Consider the following 19,449-nt stretch of genomic DNA (forward strand, 5'->3'; position numbering starts at 1 on the left):
TGTGGCGGACATGCGTTCAGTGTGTGTTGGCATAGACACGTTTCTCCTTTGTCTGTTCATTCTGAACTGCACGTGCCTGTATGTTAACATGCTGTGCGACATCCAATGCGAAGAGTACATATCGAAATGAGGAGGAGGAGTGTTTGACTGTTTGTGTGCGAGAATTTATGGCCCCAAGGCTGCATAGTTTAATTTGTTTGCGCTGCTCACATTTGGGCATCTTTTTCAACCGCATCGACACATGCACGCAGATACACACGGACATGTGCACGCAGACACACACACACACACACACACACACACACACACACACACACATAAACACAAACACACTGTAGGATTTATGGTCCCTTTGAGTCTGGGTTGTTAATGGAGAGACTGCCACTTATCAACGCCAGCTTTAACGACAGTCTGCTAAAAACAGGAGGAAGAGTGATAGTTTGTTTTTCATCATCTCATGCTGGGAAAAAGTGAAACGATGTTGAGATTTATGGCATCAGCTCACCTGTGAGGCAGAATTATTAGGCCCTGTAACCCCAGATTAGAGAAATAATCAACTAGATGGCAGTGAATTTATATGCCAAATCCTGTGTATCACTCATTGTGTGTGTTGCTTATTGACATTCCTCCATCCCCGGGCCTATCAATGTTCTTAACAGGATACACTTCAGCGGCGGCATAAAATGAAATGTTTTCCTGCTCAGATAAGAGATTGAATATGCAGCTCACCCCTTCTAAAAGATGTGTCATTTTTAGCCCTTCTGGGCTTGGCGACACACTTGAGTCAAAACAAATGCGGCAAATGTTTGGGAGGCGAGCCTGTTGGGCTGTTTAAACCTTCAGGGATGAAAACATAATCACTAAAAATAAACGTATGGTACACTCATGTAGTGCTTCCTGCTAAAATGTTAGCCAATGTATGTCCTAAAAAAAAACAAAGACATAGTTATTACTTTTCTTTTGCCTGAAACATATTATAAATGTAAATAAATTCATGTAAAAAGAGAGACAATCTGAATTGAATCAAGTAATCTAAAGTGATATGACAGCAGGGCTGAGCAAGAAATATTATACATAAAACTAAGGACTGATTTTGTTAGAAAGTGATATGGTTGTATGAAAGATTGTTGCCCATGCCAGCAGATGAAGATCCTCATGTGAAGCAGAATTAGACTTGGGCAGATCAGATATATTGAGTCTTATTTCAAAAAATGTACTGCTCTACGGGTCATATAATAAAAGCATTCAATACTTTGGTTAATACTTGTATCAGTACACACAAGGTCATCTTTAGCCTGTAAACAAAAAGCTAATGAGCACAAGTTAATTTGCAATATTTCTTTTTAAATGCTTGTAGTACTTTGTTGATCTTGACACGTATTCAATGTGCAGAGCACTAGCACATACTGTAATATGACAGGAAGTAAGACCAAGCCAATCATTTCATGATATAAATTGATAAACACCTAACAAAGGGATGGTGGGAGGTGGATGTTATGCTTTTCTCACCGCAGGGAATTCATTTTGTTGATTTGCATGACAACTTATGCAGATCACGTCAGTTACAATTTTAAGATTGCAATACCTAAGGCGCAGTGCAAGTCATTAGTGTGCATGTGCAGCTTTTTTAACATGTAGGGCATGTCTGTTTTAACATTGTGGAGGGAGAACAGCAGACTGGGGGATTGCTCTCTTGAATGATGTCTCTTTGTTTCCAGTCATTTTGGATTGATCAATCTCAGCAGTGGAACACCATGTCCAATTTTTACATTTTCACATTCCACCTCAGTGGAGGTGAAATGCATTTCAAAGATCTTTTTTCATTATTCTGATACTATGGAGCTACGATAAGGGCTACAGACAGTTTCACTGCTAATGAATCTCAATTCATCCAATCATGGACAACCTGTTTTTTAACTGCAGGTCAATGATGATTAAGTAGTTAGGTCAATACTTCTAGTCAAAGAATACTTTGCAAAACGTAGTAACTGTTTAGCAAAATAGTACACATTAAATGTTCTAGTTCTTGGAGTAACACAGCTCTTTGCCACATTCTTGTACGTTTGCTGTTCTCTCCATAGCTAATAATGCCAAAGCAGCCGTTTAACCATTGTTCCAGGCTGAAGCACCCGTAATCTGCAGTTTATCAGGGTGATCAGATTATTTGATAAGAAAGCTCCTCCTTTGCTTCTTTGTTTTCTGGAGGGATTTATAGTTCTGGGTTTGATGTTAAAAGCTTCAAACTAAAGTCAGTGGTAATAGTTATGCTGTTCATATATAAATGCTGTCCCTCACTCATACACTAGTGATGAACACCTATCAGCATGCTCTCCAGCACTTTCCAGAAATTCATAAACATCTCTAGAGCCTTAAACATTTGAAAAATGCTCTCCAATACTAAATTCCGTGACTGGTTCAAATAGGGTTTGCCTCCATGAGACAACATCCAAATTGAACATACCTGCAAGCAGTGACTCCAAGCGAAAATCAAAAACACATCAAGCAGAGCACAGGACACACTGATACAATGAGGACGTGTCTACCTGCTGGGCAATTTCAGTCATATTTGAGGGAAGACTTGCGGACCTGCAGCCCACTTCCTGTTTGTTTTCACTGACAAATGTGTTACAGCCAAACAGGGTGAAATAAATGAGAATATTAAAGATGCCGGCCCATCAGGATCAAATCTAATGCTCATTCTCACACACTTACACACGCCGATCGCATGGTCTTCTTTTTTAGACATCAAATCCTCTTCTCACAATAAAATCATCCAAAAATCATGACAAAACTCGAAATGGTGGCCAAAATGATTTGCTGAAACTAACAATTGACCTAAATAGCTCAAAAGATTGATATGGTGAAAGATTCAATACTTATACTTGCCACATTGTGAATTGGCATTTGGACTTGGTCCAATTTTTAAAAACACTTGCCACAGACAAAGAAATGAAGAAAGACATCCGACCAAATCAATACGGTGGCATGGTGTTTGACCCCTTGACCACAAGACCAAAAACAGAAGAAAGACATTCCCTTTAGCTGTAATCTGTTGGACTGTGAAGCACAGACGTTCTCCTTGTGCGCCATTTGTTTCCCGGCTTAAGCAAATCCCTGGCATATTTTTGTAGCTTGTGTTGATTTTGCTGTTTTTTTCCCCTCAGTGTTGCTGCAGTCACGTATTTCTTCCTTGATTTCACCCTTTCCCTTTGTTTTCTCTTGTTCATCCCTGGGAGACACGGAGCATAGCAGTCAAATTAGTTATCCAAACACCTCGTGAAACGTGATAATGGATAAAGCGCACATATCGTGCGAACACACATGCACATAGACACTAGCCGTGTCAAAAGGATTTGCCTGGCATGTAATTAGACACTTGTTGCATGTGACCAGTTGCACTGTTGTTGGGAAGGTGGAAGTTATCTAGTATTCTGCTGTGAACATATTGTCATGGATTCCATCATAATGGATGTAAATCAGAGAGATGTTGAGGACTAAAAACGAACAGATGAATCTGGTCTCCATACCAAAAAAGCCATAATTAAGACTAAAGGAGAGTATGCAGAAACAAGACAAATGGAAAATGAGAATCTCAGTGTTTGTGAGAGCCTGCAGCTAATTCTAGCTCAGTACAAGCGCTGTACTTAAGTAACACACAAATACACCGTTGCCATCCTCTCCTCCTCTCCTCTCCTTTTCCTCGCTGTCTCCTTCTGCTGCTTTTTGATCATCATTGCCACAGGAATGAAAGGAGAGCAATGGGTAGAAAGTAAATGGCGGTGGTTGGGCAGCTCCATTGGTCACTGTCTCCCTGCTAGCCCTGCTAGCCCTGCTGGCTAATCAGATATTCCGCCCAACCTTGTTTTGGAGTTTATTAGTGGCATCAGTTTATTAGTGGCATCAGAGACAGAGAACAATTAAAGCACTGCACAGTATATGACCAAAACTATGTGGACACCTGCATATGACAACATCTGGAATTGATTAAGATATCATTTCCAAACAGTAAGCAATCTTATTATGTGCAGGCCAGTCAAGTGTTTTCAAACCAAACTCAACAACCCTTTTCTGAATGGACCTTGCTTACCACCCAACAGAGAGGACAGTAATACTCCTGTGCCTTCCCAAAACTGTTGCTAAAAAATGAATTCCCACTACTGTCTAAATTGAATGCTTTGGCATTTACATTTCCCCTTATTGGTACGAACCATGAAAAACTAAACAATGGTCCTAGACTTTTTAATTGCTGCTCGCATATCAGATTTATTCGGTGACTCGGTAGATATGGTGATTTGCCTATTACAATAACAATATTCTAATCTGAGTTTTGCAGGCAGGGTCAACGTCGTCTTTCTAAATTGCTGGACATGGTTGACCACATATGTTCGGCTGTATACAGTCATATAGAGGATGAGTCAGAGAGGAAGATGCAGTTTAGAATGAAAAGTCACAACTGGTGAACAAGGGATTGGGTGTGTGTGCTTTGCTAATTGGCAAACGGCTGCACTTGATTAAATTACATATCTTTTCAATCTGAACGATTTTGGGAAGGCAGCATTTCACTCAGCCGTGACATTAAGTGTACATTAGTGGTTTGTTTCTCTTATCACTCATATCTCCATCATGCCACACTCCCCGCAAGACTACACTTAGCCAGCTCTGTCTGTTACTCGTCAAAAAGTGTAAGGCTGACTCATCCACACATTCTTCGTTCTTCTCTGTGATCTGTGTTAAATGACCTGTTTATTTAGACATAACTGGACCTTCGCACTGCTGTTGCTTACATTATTTTTGCATTGATGAGTCCACACTATGATAACTGCTACGACTAACAATAGTATTGGTAATTATTCATCTGTGCAGCACACTAAAACTAAAACCAAACACCCTCTAACCTATACGCTTAAAGATAATAGCCATATGTTTAAAGGTGATATCAATAGTAGACACACTTTAATACAACATATATCTTGTACATAACTAAATATCTAAAATGTAGGGCAGCTGTTTAATATTTGTACTCATTCTAATAGGATTTATTTCACCTTGTTGCCTGTTTGCTCACAATTGACTCTCTTACATCTGTCCTTCTCTCCTTGGTCAATTACTACATCCTTGTGTGTCATAATTATCTACTCTCACACACACACACACACACACACACACACACACACACACACAAACAGACAGACCTGCGCAACGATGCGGTGAGTAAACAACGGCATATCTCATGGCTACCATTTAGCTATGTCACTTTCCCAGGGCCGAGAGTGGCACGACATTGAATTACTTTTATTCTATCCCTAATTGTTTCCTGCCCAAGGATTATTGCAAAGCGATTTGAGCGGAGCAGAGGGAAACACAGTGGACTTGTGAACGTCACCTTGTTTAATTTGTCAGCCTTGATTTGTTGGCTGCGAGTGTAATTGACTTATGTCCCGACAACCGGGGAACAAATGAACAAAGACTGCAACTTTCTTTTTTACTTCCTTGCCCCCTACGGTCAGAGTTGTATTACATATCGATTATATATCATTTGTTATGTATGTACATAAAATCATATCTGTCATAAAAACAAGTAATTTCAAGTATTAAAGTATATAAATAGTAATTCGAGCTCTATGCATGGATTTACACCTCTTTCATTATCAGCCGAATACTCTGTGTGAACTAACTCAGAGAGATTATAAAGCCCTCTGTTTTGCCTCGCAGGTATCTATGGCGTTGATGCAGATAGCATCAGGGCAATGTAACACACTGTTAATGGAGTGCAGATAGCCTGAAGATAAACCAATCGCATCACTCACTCACTGACCTGCAGGCACTTTGGGGGGGAATACAGTTGTGTGCACGTGTGTGTGTGTGTGTGTGTGTGTGTGTGTGTGTGTGTGTGTGTGTGTGTGTGTGTGTGTGTGTGTGTGTGTGTGTGTGTGTGTGTGTGTGTGTGTGTAAACCTTGACTCCATGGTAGAATTAAATTGCTGAAACAGATACAATTTAAGACTACAGAGCACTTATCTCTGGTAAAGCTATTGGTAGTGTTCCAAAACTCCTCCACTCCTCCACGTGCACGCATCTTTTAATTTAGCCGGTGATGACTTTCTACACAGCTAAAAGACAGCTAATCAGTCCTGTATTGCCATCCGTGTCTTTTTATGGCCCCAAAATGAACACAGCTGATGAGTAAGGCATTCTATCACTGTTTTGACAGTGATAGAATGCTGTCACTGTCACACACACACACACACACACACACACACACACACACACACACACACACACACACACTCTAACTTCTATTTAGCTGTTCTTACTTTCTCTGGAGTACTGCATCCGTTCAAATCTCCTCAAGAAGTCACCGTTAATATTTTCTCCACCCACTCCCTCTCTCACCTTCCCTTCCATTCTGCCACTTTCCCTTATATCAGCCTCTCTCTCCCTCTTTCTCTAGAGACGTTGGTTTGTTAATGACTTCACTGCGGTTTGTCTCTGAGTTGGCGCTGACTGCGGTTGATTATCCCACCATCAGCATTCAGCATCAGTGACATCTGAGAGACTCTCCCACCCATGCTGTTCAGCCGCGATGCGCAAATACCTTGTGATGTCACACACGTATGAATATTAACAAGCAACTGCACGCTACCGCCCGTCTTTCTTCACAAGGCAGACATAAATAATTAGCCCGTTCTATTCAAAAAGATGTCAGTCGTGTTTGAAATATTGTTGAGTTGTGGGATCTGCGGGAAGCTTTGTACAGTATGAGATTTGCAAATTGCTGCTGCCTCTGGTTCACCTTTGTTGTGGAGCTGCATGCTTTCTGGACAGTGTGGAACAGAAAAAAACAGCAGAAATGTGTAAAAAAAAAAAAAAAAAAAGGAAAAGGAAAAGGGTGCCACATTATAAAGTCCAAATTTGCAGTTATTCAGTAAAAGCATATTAGAGGTTGCAATGTCTTCTTCCTTTGCAAGACCACTAAGATTACTGGTAACACGTTTGCACGCTTTTCGATTACACACATTTAAACTGAAATTGAGAGCACTGAAGGCTAACCATAAAACTCCATCAAGGCCAGATCACTCCCTTGGGCAAAGTGACGCGGTACATTACAGCTTACCAAAAAAAGAAAGGATAAGACGGCTGATAGATACACAGTCTAATTGCTTGTGAAAGTCTCCCTATTAGCTGGAGGAATCAAATCATGTGTGTGGGAATGGAGTGCCATTTTAACCTCCACAAGGCAACACGGTCAGCTTTTTTCACTGTAAGTAGAACCAACGATGAGTCATAGACACACACACACACACACACACACACACACACACACACACACACACACACACAGAGAGCAGCAACAGTTTAGATTTAATGGTGCATTTATTTTTTCTACAACAAGAAAAAGAGCCTAATTTAGCAGTATATTAATATTTTCCTTTTTGCCAAAAACACATTGAAGAGCTGGAACTGGAACAGTGTGTGTGTGTGTGTGTGTGTGTGTGTGTGTGTGTGTGTGTGTGTGTGTGTGTGTGTGTGTGTTGCAATGACTGGGCACTAGTTCTTAGCATTTCTGTAAGTATGATAGGCAGTCAGTGGAGAATTAGAGCTTACAGAGCACAACGGACCATCAGCCCCTGGCCTTGACCACTGACAAGTTATAGCTGCACAGGATCCTGTAGAGAAAGAATACAAAAGCACAAAAGCACATGAAATACACATAGTTCTCAACTATGCAATTCAACTCCCTCCCTCCCTGTCTCTCTCTTACCACCCATCATTTACTGGCTAATGTCTCCCCTCTCCTCAGCCATCAAAATCTTGCTGCTGTATCTATTTTTCTCCCCCCCCCCCCTCCCCTCCCTCTCTCTTCCCTCATTCTGGGGGAAAATCAGCTGCATCAGCACTGTCCTTACCTTCCAACCCTGAGAACATCCACACTCTCTCTCACACACACATTCACTGAATAAGATTAAAGGACGAAATGACCTGATTTAGTCTCTGTCTGTATACAGCCGTAAACACGCATATATTTGGTGGGAGATCACAAACACGCACGGAAATGTTAAAATGAATAAAACCGCGTGAGTGTGTGAGCGTGAATCCCTATAGCTATAGCCTAATGAAGGGGTTGCTCACCGTGACTCATCCTCAGTCAACTCGGGCTCATGGTTGGAGTTGTTACATTCCCACGCACCTCCCTACTTTTCATATATTCTGCCCTCCCTCAACCTGCTCTTCAACACCGCCATCTCCACATGACAATACCTCCACTCTTCTCCTATACGGTCATCGTTTTGCACATATGCTCTGTGTCCTCTCTGTCTCTCTCTCCCTCTCTCGGTCCCATGGGTAGTGGTGGGATAATTGGAAGCAGAGGTTCTTCATTGAGATGATGCTGAGGCCAGTCAGGTGGAAAGCCCTGTTAATAGACCTATGCTCTCCCCATGCAGCCACCATGCTTATGCAAACACTTGCACACACATAAACTGTTCATTGTGGATGCAGCCATGCACACCAACACCTATTCTTCTCCTCAGAGGCCCTCATTTCTGGAATTACGCAGCTTTCCCACAGCAGCAACAGCCAATGATCTCCCTTAACGTGGTATTCTTCTTAACTTCTCTTTCTCTATCTTTCTATCCATCACTCTCTTTCATCCTCCCTCCATCAATTTACCACTCGAGACACCTGCGCTGCAAATCCATTCTTTTGTATCGCTCTGTCGCAATCATATCTCGCATCTTTTCCTTGATAACAGGCAATCCCCCAGCTGGCTTTTTCACAATACCGGCTGCACGCCTCAGATTGCCACAGCCCATATCACATTGCAATATTTAATCTCCCTTCGCATGTGAAGCCAGTTTCTGTGTGTCTTCTGACAGTATCCATTTTGTTTTCTCTTAGCCTGGAAAAATTATTCGGGCCCGTACCATGATTTGGATGCGGCAAGAATCCCTCCCAGTTTGTGGACCCCCCCTTCTCAGCACTTTCAGCCCCTCCATCATACCCTCTATCAATCCCCCCTTCCCTGCAGTGCGCTGCTGAACCAAGATGGCTGCCTTCCAACTCAATTTGTGGTCAGCGAAGGGGCTATTTGCATGAACATGTGTCCCGTAGTTTAGCTGATATCCCACCGTGACAATCTCACAGAGAGGAGTGAAATCATGCATATATTGAAGTCCCCTTCCCTTTTTGGTTCAATTCATCTTTCCCGTACTGGTGTTTTGCAATTTTCCCCACCTCCACTGTGGTACTTAAGGATTAAGTGAAACACTGAGGCCTCTCTTAACACTGAGAGATAAAAGGGAGGGATGTAATAGATTGTAAAAAGTGGGATACACATGCGGTGAGAGAGTGCATGTGGGAACATAAAACGAAAATTAAAATGGCACTCGGGACGGGGAATTTTAAAGGATTAGATAAAGGTCAGGTGACAACATTATCCTTTATTAAAATCAGTAAATCAGTAGACTGTAGCGTGGACACACATTTGTGTCTATGCACAGATGAATCAACCTGTGGTGACTGGCAACAAACGATAAGTGGACACCTGTTTTTTAAGTATGTATGTGTATATGTGAGCACCGCAGGTATGTGAGTTGCAAACATGTGAAATGGATTTATTAGCTGAGACTGGTAAAGCTGCTGCTGCACTAATAAGACAAGGCTCATTACCCAAAAGTGTATTACTTGTTTCCATAATACATTGCTTATTAGTCCCCCAGATGTTGGAGTTGCCACACCAGTCTCTATAGTAACGTTACTCTATTAAACATCTCCGAACACAATTATTATGTCTGTTCTTACATACAGTATATATATATATATATATATATATATATATATATATATATATATATATATATATATATATATATATATATATAATGAATGTACATGTGCAAAACCATTTAGAAGATGCGCTAATGAGATGTCTCATACACAATAATAAAGACACAATAATGAGCGATGGGTAGGTGTTTTTTTATTTTTACACAATTCAACTTGATATTTTTTTAACTGTTGTCTGTCGTAGACATTGAATAATCATGTATACTTAGAGATAGCTTTAAAAAAATCACTTTAACATCCTACATATAGCATATAGATGATATTTGTCACCAGTTTTCTTAGTTCCAGGTCAGTGCATCATTATACAACATCCCAGTGAAACGAGTTATAAGCCCAGCACCTCCGAATAACTCAAAATTATGTTGAAAGTTGCATTAGGACTAAGAATGGTACCACCTCACACCAGCACTTCATAGTTACTTATGAAATTGTGTTGAACACACATTTAAAACCATAAGCCTAGTTGATTATCTCAGTTTATTATTATCTGTTCCAGGAAAAACAAAATTAAACACAGAAAAGACACACAGGCTGAAGACGTGATCAAAACTGAACTGCTAAAAATGACGCAAATTGCATTTGATTTGCTTTAGACTGTCACGTTAAATGTAGCAAACGGTCTTGTAGGCTACTGTTTGGCTGCATTTTTTTGTTTACTTTGTAAGAAGTCCTATTAAATGTGCATGGACCTTGGCACAATGGCATAGCTTGATTTAGGCACTGTTTCAGAGCTGCCTTTGGTCTGCTGTCATAGACTGGGGGTGTCTGTGCGCCATGTGCACCTGGGCCACTTGGCCACAACATCAAAGATCATGCATGCATAACCAATATGTGGTGATACTGTGGTATGGATTAAATTAGTATGTGTCCTCTTCACCAGTGCTTGAAGTAATAATCCAAGAGAACCACCATATTGCTTACAATTATTTATTTTACATTCACATTTACAATTTAGCAATTTTTGAACATCTCTGTACTAGATCTTTCGTTTGCAGTAATCACAGTTGCATTTGTATTTTCCTGTTTTCCACTCAGTGAAATTGCAAAAAACTGCAGTTTTGTGGATTAACCTTCAATCAGGAGATGTTTGAATGTCAGTATCCTTGAAAAATAATATTGCTATTTTAATTTAAACCTCAGTTTTGAATTTAAACACCTGTAGGAATGTGTATAGGTGTTTGTCCTGTCATTGTTCACCTGTTGGGAACTCCTCACAGGATCTGCTTTATCCTAAATTGTAAAAGAGTTTAACTTAATTCCAAATTTAAGTAAGTTTCAAAACTATTTGTACACCTAGGTCTAAATGTAGGATCAAATATGTTGCAGTCTAAACATTTTGGGGAAGTTGGGAGCAATTGCAGATGTTTAATAAATACAGGTCCAGATGATTTAAGTTGTATTAAGTAAAATGGAAAATGAAACCCACAAAGTAAAATTGCCCTAATTAACAATGGAATTTTCAGAATTGTGTTAGACTGATGCTGAATCAAGCCTTAATGACATCCAACATGAACAAAACATTGAGTACATACGATACCTTTAGACTGGTGAGATGGACATTACAGGTACACATAGAAAACAAATATCCTCTTCCGGTTGAAGTGCATATCTCAAAAGTACTGATTGGTTTTTAGAAGTGGTTGTTTACTCAGTCTGACAATGTTGTTGTCTGTTCAACTGTTTGTTCATTCCCACACTGGCTGCTGTGTTTCTAATTTACTGGGATACATGATTGCAGTTGCTCTTTCTGTTGCTAATGGAGACAGATCTGTTGAGGTTTTCTGTTCCGTTGAGGTCTTGGCATTTCAATAATTTGTGGATGATTCAGAGCCTCGTTATACAAAAAGTTATCCTTGAATGCTGAAGAGAACAGCTGGCTTGATAGAAGTGGGCTTCACACCTGACCTTGCGACCAACTGTGCTGTTGATTGAATCTTTTTTTTTTGTCTGACTGTTATTGTCCTTCTGTCCATTTGTTCTTAGGTTAACAGGATTCCAGCTGCCTTCACCCATTGTGAGTACAGGCTCCAGGCTCACACTGTGGCTACTGTCTGACTACGCCGTCAGCGGGCAGGGATTTAAAGCTGTCTATGAAGGTAACATCATCTTGTTGTTTTTTGAGCCAAATGATCATGTTGTGACATATGTTCCAAACGCTAATATGTGGATGTGATGAATTCATGGTCAATCTCAAAGTACTTGCCAAAAAACGCCACGTCTCTTCTGAGATTTTCTTCTATTGGTTTTTACATTGCACTCATGTAAGTAATTTATGCCAATAATTTCTAACATGGTGGGATCTTCCAGCCACTCTACGTGGCAACTGATAATGAGAAAAGGCTACAGAGCTACTGAGCAAAATCCCTCAAGTTTCCTAACAAATGGCAGAAAACACAGTGAGGAGGAGAGAACACGGTACCGTGACTCATGTTGCAGTACAAAAGTAGCTAGTGTGCACTGAACTAATTCAAACGATGTAATTTAAAGCCCTTATATCCAGCTATGTTATCGTCTCTCCCTTCACTGGCCAGGACTGGGACCTTTATCACGGTGACATGGAATGCTTTATGACCCATGGCGGAATGATATTAATGATGGCACTCATCAAACCCACGCAGGAGGAAAGACGAGCTTAGGGAGGGGAAGGAGATACAAGGGAGTGACTAATTAGGCTAATTACCTGACAGGAGTCTGTCAGTCTTTTTGAGATATCGTGAATGTGGGGAATGGGGATGTGGCTCGATGAAGCCACATCAAGCGACTCGGGAGGCCTAAGACCACATTGCGTGACTAGATAAAACCACAGACAAAAGAGCAAAGAGACTGTTTGTTAACTCCACCGGGAGGCAATTGGGGCATCGCGCCTCTCTTTCTCACTCGTGGAAACAAAACTGTCATACTTGTCTAGCTTCTGACCTTGGAAGATGTAACTGTCTCTTGCTTCAAATATGTTTACAAAAAACTTTAAAAAAAGAGGTAACTATATTAAATAGCACGGTAAATGATCATGTTGGTGGTTAGAAAACTTTTACTGGCTACTACTTTTTTTTTGTGCTACATGCAGCCATACACTTTCATGCAGTCACATACATCAATAAAGCCAAGTGAACAAATAAATATATATATATATATATTATTCAAATAATGTAAATATTTACACTCGCAGTGACTTTGGTACCATAGCGACTGTTTCAGTGATATCAAGCCTGCTGAGCACCAGGGGAAATGAATGCAAAGCCATAATTACCTATCACCCACCTCACATGACACTAGTGAGACCAACTGCATTGACCCATGTCACATGGGAAAAGAGAGAGGCCCTGTTGTGCTGACATGTAATGCGGCCCTGTAGGTTAGAGTGAATGTTAATTGGATAGTGAGAGGTACAGGAATAATGACTCAATGTAACTGAATGGATGGAAGACCACCCACAGTTGACATTTAATACGCTGTACAGCGTATGCACACATGTGAATCTTAGCACCACATGCAGATGAGTTGAAACTGCAGCCCTTTTCTACTTCCATTTATCCTATTTTTTAAAATTTCATTCTGCTCTTCCTTTGAACCTTTTTGGCAATTTTCTCATGCCACACATGGGATTTTTGACTTCTCTGTGTCACCGAAATCCCACTCGGGCTCCCTTGGCACAAACGCCAGAGATAATGAATCTTCACCCTGTGGCTATTGGTTGGACATATTGTATCTGGTTACTGATTAAAATCAACACAATGCTTAAAATCAGCTGGATGGTAGGGAAACAAAAATACATTCTGTGTATATCTCATGCTGGCCAACCAACACACATATGCCCCTCAAGCCTTTTTCTATGATGTTGAAAACATGTAGGGAGGAGATACAATGAGAATTAAAGTTTCAATATACATTTCCCTTGTTAGTTTCCAGAATATATGTTATCTTCTCCCTTGTTTTATTTGGCGGCTTCATACCTACTGTCAGTAGGAGAATGGGGATGTTCAAATAACTATTCTGGTATTAAACTACCCAGGAAGTCGAGAAACACCAGGAAGATGTTGCAGAAGCTGACACACTGCTTTGTGCTGCTTTGTTTGAAGTCAGTTTGACCAGAAACCACTGGCATAGAGCCACTGTTCTGCTTTGATTAATTCACAGTTAGAAATGGTGCACAACGGTCGGCAGGGGACAAGTTTGAGAGGAGGCTACAACCAAAGATTATACATAATCAGAGCTCCCACTGTGTATCATCTCAAGAAGTTACAAGTATCAGGATGGCAATTTTAAAGTGTGCTTCTGTAGAAACTGACGTTGTCCTGTATTAACCCCTTTGGTAATTTATATTTTATATATATGTTTCCACAATTGTCATTTTAAGCAGTTTGTTGCACTTAATCTGAGCCAAAGATACTCATAAATAAATAACTTGGCACATGGCCAGTCTTATTCCTCTTCTCCATCTCTGCACAAGTCACCCTTTTTATAGCATAAAATGTGATGGACACCCACAAGACTAGGGATGACTAGAGATTAACTGTGTTTTGCCATAACAGTGGTTATATAACGTCAAAATGCGTTATTCACTGCATGTTACCTTGAATTGTTGAAGAAAATGTTCTTGCACGGCTCCACGGGGAACGGAGAACCTAAAAACGGAGTAAATCCTTGATGAATTGAAGTAAATGGGGTCCAGCTTTAACAACAGCAAAACTCAATCAAAAATCTGTTAACAAACCCTCACACAGCTTGTACAGTATAAGCCAAGTCTAATTTATCCAGTTGTTGAAATAGGTTTGCTGTTGTGACACCTGGGCCCTAATTAGGATTTAAATTAATTTCAATTCATCATGGATTTACTCGGTTTTCTGTCCGATTCTCCGTTCAACATGGAGGCCTGAAAGAAAAACACATTTTTCTTCAAGAATTCAAGGTAGGAAGTGATGAGTAATTAATATACAAATGGTCTTTTGTTTTGGTGAAGTATTCCTTTTAAGTGAAATTGAACATGTAAGAGGCATCATTATTACATTCATTCATTCATCATTCTTTCATCTTTGTCCGCTTATCCGTGATCGGGTCGCGGGGGCAACAGCTCCAGCAGGGGACCCCAAACTTCCCTTTCCCGGGCCACATCAGCCAGCTCTGACTGGGGGATCCCGAGGCGCTCCCAGGCCAGTTTGGAGATATAGTCCCTCCACCTGGTCCTGGGCCTCCCTCGGGGTCTCCTCCCAGCTGGTCATGCCTGGAACACCTCCCTAGGGAGGCGCCCAGGTGGCATCCTCACCAGATGCCCGAACCACCTCAATTGGCTCCGTTCCACGCAAAGAAGCAGCGGCTCTACTCCGAGTCCCTCACGGATGACCGAACTTCTCACCCTATCTCTAAGGGAGATGCCAGCCACCCTCCTGAGGAAACCCATTTCGGCCGCTTGTACCCGCGATCTAATTCTTTCGGTCATGACCCAGTCCACATGACCATAGGTGAGGGTAGGAACGAAGATTGCCCGGTAGATAGAGAGCTTTGCCTTGCGGCTCAGCTCTCTTTTCATCACAACGGTGCGGTAAAGCGACTGCAATACCGCCCCAGCTGCTCCGATTCTCCGGCCAATCTCACGTTCCATTGTTCCCTCACTCGCGAACAAGACCCCGAGGTACTTGAACTCCTTCACTTGGGGTAAGGACTCATTCCCTACCCGGAGTGGGCAATCCACCGGTTTCCTGCTGAGAACCATGGCCTCAGATTTAGAGGTGCTGATCCTCATCCCAACCGCTTCACACTCGGCTGCGAACCGATCCAGTGAGTGCTGGAGGTCACAGCCCGATGAAGACATCAGGACCACATCATCTGCAAACAGCAGCCATGCAATCCTCAGCCAACCGAACTGCAAACACTCCTCCCCACGACTACGCCTCGATATCCTGTCCATGAATACCACAAACAGGATTGGTGACAAAGCGCAGCCCTGGCGGAGGCCAACCCTCACTGGAAACAAGTCCGTCTTACTGCCGAGAACCCGGACACAGCTCTCGCTTTGGGCGTACAGGGATTGGATGGCCCCCAGAAGTGGCCCCCTCACCCCACACTCCCGCAGCACCTCCCACAGTATCTCCCGGGGGACCCGGTCATACGCCTTCTCCAGGTCCACAAAACACATGTAGACCGGATGGGCGTATTCCCAAGCCCCCTCCAGGATCCTTACGAGAGTGAAGAGCTGGTCCGTTGTTCCACGGCCAGGACGGAATCCGCATTGTTCCTCTTCAATCCGAAGTTCGACTATCGGCCAAACCCTCCTTTCCAGCACCTTGGAGTAGACTTTACCAGGGAGGCTGAGTAGTGTGATACCTCGGTAATTGGCACACACCCTCTGGTCCCCCTTTTTGAACAAGGGAACCACCACCCCGGTCTGCCACTCCCTAGGCACCGTCCCAGACCTCCACACAATGTTGAAGAGACGTGTCATCCAAGACAGTCCCTCCACACCCAGTGCCTTCAGCATTTCTGGATGGATCTCATCAATCCCTGGGGCTTTGCCACTGTGGAGTTGTTTGACTACCTCAGTGACTTCCACCAGGGAAATTGATGATGATCAGCCTCCAGCTCTGCCTCTACAATAGAGGGTGTATTAGTCGGATTCAGGAGTTCCTCAAAGTGCTCCTTCCACCGCCCGATTACCCCCTCAGTTGAAGTCAACAGAGTCCCATCCTTACTGTATACAGCTTGGATGTTTCCCCGTTTTCCCCTCCTGAGGTTCCGGATGGTTTTCCAGAAACACCTTGGTGCCGACCGAAAGTCCTTCTCCATGGCCACTCCGAACTCCTCCCACACCCGCTGCTTTGCCTCCTTCACGGCAGCGGCTGTAGCCCTTCGGGTCTGTCGGTACCTTGCAACTGCCTCAGGAGTCCTCCGGGATAACATATCCCGGAAGGCCTCTTTCTTCAGTTGGACGGCTTCCCTGACCACCGGTGTCCACCACGGTGTTCGAGGGTTACCGCCCCTTGAGGCACCTAAGACCTTGAGACCACAGCTCACCGCCGTAGCTTTGGCAATAGAAGCTTTGAACATTGTCCATTCCTGTTCGATGCCCCCAACCTCCACAGGGATGCTAGAAAAGCTCCGCCGGAGGTGTGAGTTGAAGATCTCCTGGACAGGGGCCTCCTCCAGACGTTCCCAGTTCGCTGCACTACCCGTTTGGGCTTACCAGGTCTGTCCAGAGTTTTCCCCCACCCTCTGACCCAACTCACAACCAGATGGTGATCAGTTGACAGCTCCGCCCCTCTCTTCACCCGAGTGTCCAAAACATACGGCCTCAGATCCGATGATACGATAACAAAATCGATCATCGACCTTCGGCCTAGGGTGCTCTGGTACCACGTACACTTATGAACATCCTTATGCTCGAACATGGTGTTCGTTATGGACAATCCATGACTAGCACAGAAGTCCAACAACAAACGACCGCTCGGATTTAGATCAGGGAGGCCGTTCCTCCCAATCACGCCTCTCCAGGTATCCCCATCGTTGCCCACGTGCGCGTTGAAATCCCCCAGCAGAACTATGGAGTCCCCCACTGGAGCCCCATACAGGACTACAGTCAGGGTCTCTAAGAAGGCCGAATACTTTGAACTGTTGTTCGGTGCATATGCACAGACAACAGTCAGAGTTTTCCCCCCCATAACCCGCAGGCGTAGGGAGGCGACCCTCTCGTCCACCGGGGTAAACTCCGACGCAGCAGCACTCAGTCGGGGATTTGTGAGTATCCCCACACCCGCCTGGCGCCTCACACCCTGGGCAACTCCAGAGAAGAAAAGAGTCCAACCCCTATCCGGGAGTACGGTTCCAGAACCGATGCAGTGCGTAGAGGTAAGCCCCACCAGATCTAACTGGTAGCGCTCCACCTCCCGCACAAGCTCCGGCTCCTTCCCCCACAGAGAGGTGACGTTCCACGTCCCCAGAGCCAGCCTTTGCTGCCCGGGTCTGGTCCGTCGAGATCCCTGGCCTTCACTGCCACCCATGGGGCAGCGCACCCGACCCCAGCGGTTCCTCCTGCAAGTGGTGAGCCCACAGGATGGAGAGGAGGGAGTCATCATTATTACATCTGGTATCAATTTACCACCTCACTCATCTGTGTCGCCAATTTACCCTATATCCAAAATTGTTTGCACAGGTGCGCACATTCTCCTGTCCAATTTGTTTTTATAGATCACAACTGTTGCTTGGGAAGTTGAGTATGTCTCTTTCAGGCCACGTTTTGTGCGTACGCAATGTTTATAACAAAAGGTTGTTTCTCAAATTGGATCTTGCTCCTTTCGTATTATGCTAATAGATAATAATAAAACTACTGTCCTATCTTTAGCTGTTGTTGTGCTTGCTGATTACATATGACCCAGTCCCTAGCCAAATATGTCAACTGTTGTTCTTGGCCTTGTATAAATAGAGTGGTTGTACTTAGCTGTTGTGGGAGAGGATCAATGTAGCCCTGATTATGTTTTTGTTTGCTCATATATACATTTGTCTGTGTCTCTTAGTATGTATCATTATAGACATCACTGGGTATGTGTGTGAGGCTTTTCTTCACTGGTTGTCTTTCCATTTTCTCAAATGGGATAAGTGTCTTTTTTTTCTTAGCCTGATTGGCTTTTCTCAGCACAGCTTTTGGCAGTAAAACCTCAGTGTTCTACAGCCTCTTTTTATTTGGACTGTGCTTACCGTCCACCATTTTGGTGCAAGCCCATCTCGTCTATATTAGATATCTGTTCAGCCCACACTGCAATAAGCCTAAGTGCTGCACAGTCCATCTCCCCAACACACTGCGTAATGGCTGAGACCACTCTGGAATCTCTCCCCTCTCATCACCATGGCAACCACCAGAGTCCTTGATCCCGTCTTATTGCATTCTTTCTCTTCTTCATCTCTTTGCGAACTCTTTATTCATGCTTAATCTGTAGCTATGGAGAAGGAGGCTAATGGAGGCAAAGGGAATTAGAAACATTTGCAAAGCCTCTGAAAATATCTACTGGGAGTAGAAGAGAACTCTTATCTCTTCATGTCTTACTGCATTCCTTGCGCTCCATCTTTGCCTGTTTTCTCTCCATCTTTTTCTCTCTTCTTTCTTACTCGTCTTCTTTCTTTTTGTCTGCTCTTCTGCAAATCTCAACCTGCATGGCCCCCATATTTTGTTGCCTCTTCCCTAATGCTATCTCTCGTTCTCCCTCCCTCTTGAATGTTAAAGTACCGTGGTGTTTCTCTACCGTCTGTGTCTTAGTTGCATATTCTATGTGCCTACCAACTGGGTCAGCCAAAGAAAAAAAAATAATACAGCCAGCCCTGCCGCACGACTCACAAAGCCTGCCTCCTCAGCATTAAGTCACTGCAGGTGTCTGAAATAGGAAAAATAATGGCATGTACATAATATTCCACAAAGTAATTTTGTATTAGTTTTTTAAACCAGTTTTGCGTGTTATCATATCTCCATCTTTGGATACCAAGATCTGCATGTGAGTCCAAGGGTAATTGTGAATTCATTTGGGCGACATATTGGTAGCATTGCATTATGAAGAGGGAGGCTTTAAAACGGAAAATCTAAATACATTGTTAATCAGTCAAAAGATATGTAGATATATGACGGGTT

At 43.0% G+C, this 19,449-nt stretch overlaps 1 protein-coding gene across 1 annotated transcript in view; it reads left to right on the forward strand.

Annotated features, from left to right (window-relative positions):
* The window catches only part of csmd2 (CUB and Sushi multiple domains 2), a 228,439-nt gene that overhangs the window by 23,755 nt on the left and 185,235 nt on the right, over nt 1-19,449 (forward strand). Inside the window, exon 3 of the mRNA XM_068710960.1 lies at nt 11,829-11,941. Within this exon, the coding sequence (XP_068567061.1) occupies nt 11,829-11,941 (113 nt within the window). The remainder of the gene's footprint in view (nt 1-11,828; nt 11,942-19,449) is intronic.

The sequence above is a fragment of the Cebidichthys violaceus genome, unplaced genomic scaffold (genome assembly GCF_023349555.1).
Source record: "Cebidichthys violaceus isolate CVI_PGR_0920_01 unplaced genomic scaffold, fCebVio1.0.p SCAF_16, whole genome shotgun sequence".
Lineage (NCBI taxonomy): Eukaryota > Metazoa > Chordata > Actinopteri > Perciformes > Stichaeidae > Cebidichthys > Cebidichthys violaceus.